The sequence below is a fragment of the Anopheles funestus genome, chromosome 3RL (genome assembly GCF_943734845.2).
Source record: "Anopheles funestus chromosome 3RL, idAnoFuneDA-416_04, whole genome shotgun sequence".
In the NCBI taxonomy this organism is placed as follows: domain Eukaryota; kingdom Metazoa; phylum Arthropoda; class Insecta; order Diptera; family Culicidae; genus Anopheles; species Anopheles funestus.
In genome coordinates this window covers 60227143-60237406 of record NC_064599.1, presented here as the reverse complement: position 1 = coordinate 60237406, position 10264 = coordinate 60227143, and the positions used below count along the sequence as shown (strand labels likewise).

The window sequence follows — 10264 nt, the reverse complement described above, 5'->3', positions numbered from 1 at the left end:
CATTTTTTATTGCAAACATACATTACGTACATTTAAATATATGTTTTTTTTCCAATTTGCAGATATTATTTCAATACTTCCTTCAATTACTCACTGTAGCAGCCAATAATCACACAAATTTTCACAAATCAGACTTATTTTTACCATCTAGCCGGATAGTCAGTGCTTGCTACGCGCGACACGATCCGGATGGGATTTTATACCCGATCCTGTCGTGTGGAACCGGCGCCATTTACCACATGCACCAACAAGCCACCTCTGAAATGACATCTTCACAACTAAAAGATCAACTTTTTAATTACTACTTTATCATGTTGCTTATGCCTTTTATTCTACACATTTTCACGTGTTCGTCAATAGAAATCATTTTACGACGTATAACATTAGTATATCCGAGATTATGAATACAACTTCTTAGCTTCTGGTACTATGAAATCAACCAAATAACTGCGATATGCTTTCAGTTCATTTGAATAACTGCTTCATTCAAATTCTATGAAAAAAATCGAATTGAGAAAGCCTATCGTGAATTTAATTTTAAAATTAATTGATTTTTCAAAGTAACACTACCCAGCACTGAAACTTTTTCCAACAACGTTGAATAAGGAACATCTATTTGTTTGTTTTCACTTAGACATTTTGCCACCTTTTCGCTTAGTTCATCTGCCAAGTCCTTTTTATCGAAATGTTCAACAAATATGTAATTGTAGACCTCTTCCTGCTTAAGTAAAGCATCAATAGTATTGGTACATACCTGCTGACACAGAATGTCCAAATACATTGTTATACCACTTGTAAAGAAATCGCATAAACATTTATGTTGAGCATTCCTTCTATTAACCTTGCCTAACCTCTTATGAAAAAACTCATCTCTCTGTACACGTTCAAATATTTCGATTACTTCTAACAACTTGTCTCCTATGGATTTGTCTTCTCTTACTTCTAAAATATAATGAAACAAACAAAATGGTAAGCGGCCAATCTTATCTTTAACAGCACAAGCAGAAGGATTAAAGCGAAGTATTCCTTCAATTTGTGCAATAGATTTGTTTACCAATGCCAAGTGCAAATCACAACCTTCGCTTTCTCTAAGTATGAGTCGATCTAATAATTCGCGAGTTTCCTTCAAAGAATCCGACCAAATCGTTTCAGACCGGAAAATGTTATCTTTTTCCATCCGTTCCCAGTTTTCGTACAACCAACAAGCAGTGAAATATTCCGCAAAAATTCTATGCAGAAATTGAGGGACTCCATTCTGTACACCGAGGACGATTCCCGTTTTTTCATCGCCATCGTTCACTTCTTCCATTAATTCTTCAGCACGCTTCTGCTCCTTTCTGGATAACAGTTTTTCTCTACCTGCACTATCGAATAGAACGTACATGGCCAACAGCATGTGCTGTTCCTTATTTATTTTCTTTTTCATTATTCTATCGTTTTCCTTGAGCGCATCCGAAGTACCAAGAGAATTGGTAGGTTCTGTCATATGAATACTTATATGTTCTATCTTTCTATGTATGAGTCGTTCAACCAAGTGGAGTTTATCAACATTCTGTTGGCAAAAGGAGTAATAGACTGAATACCAAGTTTCATTTTCCATTTCACCTCGTTCACTATTCGTAAGAAAAGATTTTGTCATGTCAATCATTTGTTCCATACCGTGTTTTAATAATTGTTCCAGCAGTAAATCTAAAACGAAATTTTCCTTTTCCGAGATTGAAAGATTGCGGAATTCGTCTTGAAATAGCGCTTGTGCTACTGTAAAATGTTGACTGTTAATAGCAACTTCAAAAATACTTTCACCTGTTGGGCCAAAAGTATGGAAAAAATTAACAAACGATCGTTGTTGAAGATATACAAATATATTGGCCGAATGCCGTTCGTCCGAATTAACTAAACGGTGATGAAAAACGTCCCAATGTTTTAGCGCATTGATCTGGTCTAAATCAAATCCAACGGCAAATAAGCTGTGCAACATGTACACGCAGCCATATTCAATGATCGTAAGAAATGAATCCAGGAAAACTTGATCAACACCTTCTTCACGATCCTTTCTCACGATTTTCTTGAATAAATATTTGAATGCAAGTATAACATATTTATAATTCTTATTTTCGTGATCATTTCCTCGTATTTTATGTACGGTCGTTTCAAACACTTCTGCCATATCGACCATATTCGTCTTCTGAATAATGTAACTAACCATTTGAATATTGCCTTTATGTATCGCTTCAGACAATAACCTTTCTATATTGAATTCTAAAGCTTCGTAATAGAAATTACAGCAATTATATCCAAACGGAATTTCTAAGCCAGCGTCGTTTTGATCGGCAAATTCATCAATAATATTATCTTCTTCAACACAGGGGATGTTGTTTTTGCTGCAGAACAGTTTAAAAATAATTTTAAACAGTTTAGTTTGATTATTTTTAATGGCACATTTGGCATAAACGAATAAACTTTGGTTGTCATGAATCATGGACACGAGAGTGGGATGTTTGTCAAGAAGATACATCTGAATTCCATCAGTTGCTCTTTTGAACGTTAGTAGCTCAAATAATCGCCTGGCATGATCGTCCGAATCCAACGCCATTGAATGTGATGTAGTTGATAACTGACCAAACATAGACACATTGTTTGCGTCGATAACTTCTCCTATCACAGATGAGTGATTCAATTCTGCAAGCGGAGAATAAATATCTATTTGCTTGTCTGCAATTAGATACTTTGCCACATGTTTGCTCAGTTCGTCTGCTAAGTCCTTTCGACCTATATAATTAACATACTTTGTTTCCTGTATAAGTAATGCTTTTATATCATTGGAACACACCTGCTGACTCAGAATGTCCATGTTAAGTTGCACACGCGTTGTGAAAAGAGTTTTTATTAAAGACCATGCGTTAAGAACAAATGCATAATCTAAAGCATTCCATCCATAAAGCATGTCTTTTTTATTAAATAACTCACGATCTTCATTCCGTGGACATGTTAGTATTTGTTTAAATTCTTTTGTTTTGAGGAATAATGTGCCTTTGTGTATGCCTGCGTCTAAATGATAATGTAACAAATGCAATGGTAAGCGTCCAACCTTATCTGGAACAGCAACAGCAGAAGGATTAAAGTGAAGTATTTCTTTAATTTTTGCAATAGATTTGTTTACCAATGCCAAGTGTAACTCACAACCTTTGCTTTCCCGAAGTATAAGCCGATCTAAAAATTCGCGAGTTTCTCCCAAAGAATCCGACCAAATCGTCTGAGAGCGAAAAATGCTTTCATTCTTAAATCTTTCCAAGTTTTCGTACAACCAACAAGCAGTGAAATATTCCGCAAAAATTCTATGCAGAAATTGAGGGACTCCATTCTGTACACCGAGGACAATTCCAGTTTTTTCATCGCCATCGTTCACTTCTTCCATTAATTCTTCAGCACGCTTCTGCTCCTTCCTGGATAACAGTTTTTCTCTACCAGCACTATCGAATAGAACGTACATGGCCAACAGCATGTGCTGTTCCTTTATTTCTTTTTTCATTCGTTTTAAGTTTATCTTGACTGCAGCCGTCGATCCAGCAGAGTCGCTCGTGCCTGTTTTATCAGTGCTTAAAATTTCTATTTTTTTATCGATGAAGCTTTCAACTAGATGAAGGATGTCAAGATTCGTGTTGTACATTTCATACGATAATATGTGTGACTTTTCATTTACATGATTTTTAAACTTGGGTAAAAGGATTATCTGCACCATGTACAGTAACAATGGAACGGTTGTTAGATCTTTCATAACATAGCAAAGAATTTTATTCAACGTTTCCAGTATATAGTTTCGATGATTCTCTTCGTAGTGTTTGTAACCATCTAAATTTATCAAAAGAAATTTATGACAAGAAAGTATGATATCGTTCTTTGAAAAAGGTTTCAACTGAAGAATTCCACATTGGTCAAAGGATGTTTTTAATTCCTGTTCAAATCCATACGGTCTACTGGATAAATAAACGGATTGCACTCCATCAAAACGAGCAAATCGTGCAAAACAATGCATAACCACATCCTTATAAAATGGCGCAATCTCATCAAAACCATCAAGAATTAAAACGAGCTTCCGCTGATTAAACTTCTCTTGGAACAAACGCATCTCGATAATTTCCATTAGTGTCAGCTCGATTTTCTCCGTATCATCCAATATTATGCTACCGTTTGAAAATTGCAGCAGTTTGGCACAACGATCGGCTTGGTTTCTAACTAAATCACTTTCGTCGATCTTACGGTTGTTGATACTCGTTACGAACAGCGCCAAATGAATGAAGCGATATAATAATCGCACCATCTCTGTGTCATCTAGGTTTTGTACATTAATGCCTAACAAACGTTTAAAATCGGTTGAATATTCCATTGCGTTAAATTTGATGACATACAAAGATGGATTCAAAGTTGACAAACGCCAAGCTAACCAGGTAAAGTAGGTTGTCTTACCGAGTCCTGCATCATTGAGGATGATACACACTTTTCCATTGTCTAGAAAACCAGGTGTGTCGAGTTCTTCATCGTTCGAAGCTAGGGCACTCTGTACATCGAATGGATCATCTAGCTCATCAAAAATGTTCCTCGTTTCCACCTGATTGGGGGATACAAAATGGCGACCAACGTACAATTGTTTAATTTCTTCATAATGTAGCTCATTTAAATTGCTATGTATTAGTTCTCCCGGTTGATCACAAAGATCTAATACGTCCAATAGCAAGCTCAAATCGTCGAATTCTTTCACAATGCTACTCAGTGGCGTAGAAGTGCCGAACAGCATTCGTTCATTGTGTATATAAAAATGTATCAAAGCTTCATCTGACAAAAGATTCACTTTAATCCTTTCAACAGCTTCTTCGTTTCGACGACTTCCTGAAATTTTTTCTACAATAACGATCTTTCGACAATATTTTTCCGATAATTTCTTAATCTCATGAATGGAGACATGATCATGTTTACCTAGGATCGTTATTACCTTGATAAAAGGATGATTTATATCTCTAAGATACGACAATAATTCTTCAAGGATATCATTTATATCTTGCTGTTTTGCATACTTGGTACTATCAACAAACAATGTTTCATATTGTAACAGTGATAGCATTTGTAATAATATACGAGAACTTACTGTCAAATCAAGCGTGTTTTTAAATTCAAAACAACCACCGCAAGACTCGTGCTTTAGGAATGTATACAGTTTAGACCCTTTTAACCATATAGGGAGCATTTTGATATTAGGATGTTTTTTGTCTACTAACTCAAAGTACTGTCTTGAAGAACACTTCAAATCACTGATGTTTTGTTTGACATCTATTTCCAAAAAAAAATCTTGCATATACCTACGATCCATCGGAACAGGTTGAGTACTCTTCATCGCATTCAACAGTTTTCCCTCCAACATATCAATTACTGTTTTTCGGTCAGCTCTACACCACTTTGGCAGTAAGCCCATCGCTTTCGTTTTCAGTTTTTCTTCATTACAGGAGTTACATAAAAGTAGAAATTTCTCGTAAAACTTGCTTACTTTCTGATCAAACATTGAAAAATCCCCGGTTGGTGCAGTTTTGCTGGCAGCTTCGAACGAATCCCTATGAATCTTGATTTTTAGCTGGTTTGTCGTTTTGTTATTGGTCATCTTCTTTACCTTTTTTAGTAGGATTTCACGTTCTTTTTCAAAATAAGATCGAAACTTTCCAATTGTTGTTGATTCATCTTCAATGAAAAAGTTTTCCGCTATCTTATACATGCTCACAGACGGATCGCTTGTTTCTTGTGCTAATGGCTCTATACATTTGTTAATTAAATTGAAAAATATTTTAAACAGCGTGTTGTTAAATGTCATTACCTGGTCCTTAAAAACGGCTTGGGCGAGTTCCTTCCCTAGTTTAGCGAGGCACGCGTCTTTTAATTTGTCAACCAGTCCTGGGAAGGGTTTGTTGCAATCGAACTGATAACATGTTGCTTTTATATCTTCACAGAACTGTAAAAAATTATCCTTTTGTTGGTTTGTTTCCAGCTGTGGTTTGATCTCCTTAAAATGGCATCTGATGTTCTTATGCAGTCCAACGTTAGTACACAGCACATATCGAGCATCGTCAGTAAGCTTTTCATCGACCTCGAGAAACGACACAAAGTACATGGGGATCGAGTAGTTTGCTTTGGAGTCCTCCTGGGGAGGGCATAGAGTGTCTTGTTCCAGCATAGATCCCTTGTTTTGTTTACGTTTAGCTTGTATGAACAACGTAGTGGTGGCTTGTTGTGGCAATGAGTAATGGTACAAGATGTCGTCAAATTTTCCCGCTGCCGACACTTCCATTGCGACCAAAAAGTCGAGTGCATTGTCCAGTGGACGCATTCTGTACGCTCGAAGAATAATCATGACGGCCAGATCCACGTGATATATGTTGCCTTCCATAGAGGATAGTCCTTTACCTGATTTGTTTACAACGGATCGTGCCGCAGCCATGGCGGTTTTCTGCAGATTCGTTTCAATGGTTGTGGACATTGTAGATGCATAGTGCTCAACTGTAGTACTCATGTTGCTTCTGAAAAGTATATATACATCACATGAAAATCAATATTTACTATACAAAATGTGGTTTCATTCAGTTTCAAATGCCAATACAGCGGAAAAATGTTGGTGTTTAGGTTAAATTATTTCGATAATTTCATAACAACAAAATATTTTAACAGGTTAAACTATTCTCAACAAATCAATATGTTCTCATCACCTTACCTGGAACATTAAAATATTTAGTGTTGAAGTCGTCGTGATCTGCCCCTGTCTTAGAAAGCGACACTTATGATATGAATGGGTCGAACCAAAACCCACGCCGATGGTTAGCATCCAAACTAGAGGCGATATTCGTTTTAACGTATCTAAAATGATAGAAAATAGTAATTACTATCCATACATCAGCATTGATGTGGAAATACGAGGGGCCGGCGGTGTATGTGATAAAGGGCGCCGCTTCCGCAAGACAAGGCTGGATATCAAATCCCTTCCGGATCGTTCCCCGTAGCATGAACTGACTATCCGGCTAGGTGGTAAATATAAGTCTAGTAAGCTAGAAATGTTCGGCGTGACCTTGGAGGTCGTCAAGCCAGGTAGAGAGAGATTGACACGGAAATCACAAACCAAAAAAAACCAAAAAATGTTTTCGCCCGAGGTGTTTTCGCGCAAGGTGTGTGTATTAGAAGATAAAAGCAAGAGGCCCTACCCAAGTAGAAATTGTCAAGCGAAATATAGTCCAGAGGGGGTGTGAAAGGTAAAAATTTGCTCGAATCGTGAGATGGAAGAAACTTCGCCGTAGGAAAGAGCAGGACGACGATAAAAGTCTATGATGGTGTTGGTGAACGTCGCCCATCCTATCGCGGCATTTTCAAAACAAAAACAAATCGTATGTCCTAACGAATATACACTGAACGCATTTTCAAATCTCCTTCGTGTTTTGAGTGTTTTGTGGCTCCCGTTTTGGCGAAAAAGTGTTTATTTAAGTATAATAAAAAGCGTTTAAAGAAAAGTAGAGTGTTATTCTAACATGCTGAAGTAATTTCAGACAGTTAGAAATGGACGTAGAAACAGATAAGCTAGCAGGAGTTCAGAAGGACTAGGTAAGTTGTATATCGTTTCTTCATGTGCTGTGTTTAGTTATATTCATGGAATATACTACAGGACAACGAGCGTTTAATTAAACGTGTAAAACTTCTATGTTTTAGCAAATTGAATAGCCGGACGCTGCAGATGCAGTGCTTAAATCGGAAGTACAGGACAGCGTTCTAGAGGGTGAATAGATATACGAAACGGAGTGTTTTTAGAAGAACGACGATTGGAATCAATCCGGAACGAAAGAAGAGGGTAAATATACTGGGGCTGATAGTGCAAATAGGCTAAGGACATGGGATTATCTCTTAAAACATTTAGTTCAACTGCAATTGAAAGATATGTTGCTTTTAACTCCAATAGTAATAATATTTGTTTCCTTTGTTTAGGAATGTAAAACCCACTTTCATTGTTCCGCTACGAGTTGATAAGCAGCTAATAAATGTTCTAGGATGGCCGATGAAGGCTTGCAAAGTGTTCTTGGATATTGTTTTCGGTAAGTATTACAGCAGTGCAAGATGATCATGTACCTACTTTATCGTAATGACTTTTCTTCTTGTCTCGTTTTCGGTCGAGCAGAAATTCTTTGCAGGAAACCCACTCACTATTGCGACATCCGGATGATTAATCTTCATTTGGCTCTATCATTTAGCTGGCGATGCTCCTATACGCATCGTGTCGAACGTCCTTGGAGGACATGGCCCAAACTTTTTTCATACGTGTTCTAACCGTTGCACGTTGGCGCCCAGTACTACGCAAGCGTATTTGTCGTCAATTTAAACTGAAATAGCGAGCGCTTAGATTACCTTTGCTAGGATAATCCTAGAGTCGTGATCAGATAAGATTTTTTTTTTGTAAAATGAGTAGGTAGAACAGCACGGGATATTTACGCCACTTATATGTAGAATAACAGAGTTTGAGAATCACAGCAAAACAGGTATTCGGAGAAAACAAATTACGCATTTAGGTGTAAGAAACAACCGAATCAAATTTACATACAACGATCTTTGTATGTAGAACTAACCTCGTTAGGATCATTAGAAGGAACTGGAAATGGCATGCCAAAACTTCGCCAGGTTGAAAAAAAACAAACATGCGCGTATATTAAAAATGTTAAAAGAAAGTTGATTACGTATAGGGCATAGTAAGGAGTTGTCCTTTCCTACAAAAAAATGTATAGCATTAAAAAGAAGATTGTACCGAATTGTACCGAAGGCATCATTAAAATTGTTAAGAAAGTGTATATGGATTCAAAAGATCAATAAAATACGAAATCAAATCTAATTTACATAATCGGTTTATGATTGTAAAACCCAGACAAAAGAAAAGCTACCACGAACATAAAAAATAAAAAACAACGTTGGCGTTCCTCCGTGAAGAAAGAACCAAACACATTTGTTTTGACGCCAGCCGCAGATCAATAAAAAAGATCATGTGAATAGCAGTGATCCCGTTACAACCATGGACCATGCCTGAAACCTCGGTGAGTAAAGAAAATTTCTCTAATTAAAAAATATATGTTCTCTTCCTATCTCATTCGCAGACGCAAATCTAAAAATAGATCGGATATCTACAACAGTCGAACTGTTGTAAGGGATTAGAAGCAAGCAAGGATAAGATCACACACATAACCTCTTTTTTTTCGCCTGCGGTAAGGCCGGCTGACAAGTTGGTGTAAATGTGTTCGTGTCGCCATGGTTTCTCTTGTGTGCGTGCCATCCGACCTCCGGATAAGCTGCCGATCCGCAAAGTCCATTGAAAAAAGCCAATAAACTGCTCCATATTTCTACTTGGGTAACTGCTTCTTGTCGAGTCCACCAAAACTAGGCTGACGATGAGGGGGGGAACTAAAATATATTAACGTCAAACACGGGGAAACCACGCGGGCGCTTAGTCCGCCTAAACGAAAATCCGCCTCTGCATCTCTTCTCTCGTTATAAAACGATGGGGTACGTCGTCCGATGCCGATGTGAATCCTCGCTAACATAACGTCGACATTCGAGGTTACATTTGCGGAGAAGCAGAGAAGATGCGCAACGTACTTAAAACTCTGACTTTGTCATCTTCCTCTCCAATACCCAACACAAAGAGCTCACATGAGGTATGCAGGCAAGTTTAATATGATGCAATATAATGCGTTACAGCCGCTTTATCGCTGACATGGAATAAAGAAGCGTGGAACTCAAGGGACAACTTCTCTAAAATTCAAGAAATGCTACTTTCTTGGGCCCCTTTCACGATATAGCAGAAAAGCGTATTTTAAAACGAATCTCACCTTCTATCTTACTTCGCCGGTCTTTCGGTTCTGGGCGTCGTCAATGAAGAAGAGGATGTCACCAAGAATGACCTCATGTATTTCTCGCTAACTTGTTTTACACGACACTTTGAAACTTTGGGGATAGTTCATAACAATCTTCAGTAATAATCGTTCTGTTGTATATGTATTATGATTTTCTTCTACACAGCGTTGTTAGTAAGAAATTCAAACACAAAAATCGAAAACTTTAGCCAAAGCACGTCCGTCCACGTGGGGGGGAACGGAACACAAATCCCCAAAATGTCAAAAACAGACATGATCACCCAAAGAGCATTATTACTTGCAAGCAGTGTGACCAGAACTACCGATTTATCTGTATTCATACCGATTTT

The 10264-nt window shown here is 37.5% G+C and overlaps 1 protein-coding gene across 2 annotated transcripts; it reads right to left on the bottom strand.

Moving 5' to 3' along the window:
- Positions 1-62: 62 nt before the first annotated feature.
- LOC125768331 (uncharacterized) lies at positions 63-10195 on the bottom strand. 2 transcript variants are annotated; one of them, XM_049435791.1, is made up of 4 exons: positions 9891-10195; positions 6749-6891; positions 3466-6557; positions 63-1359 (listed from the first exon to the last, which is right to left on the bottom strand). In XM_049435791.1, the coding sequence occupies exons 3-4, from the start codon at positions 6548-6550 to the stop codon at positions 521-523; spliced, it is 3924 nt and encodes a 1307-aa protein (XP_049291748.1). In that variant the 5' UTR covers positions 6551-6557; positions 6749-6891; positions 9891-10195; the 3' UTR covers positions 63-520. The 2 variants fall into 2 exon arrangements, with proteins under 2 accessions (XP_049291748.1, XP_049291747.1); XM_049435790.1 differs by having other exon boundaries at positions 63-6557.
- Between the last annotated feature and the right edge of the window lie 69 nt (positions 10196-10264).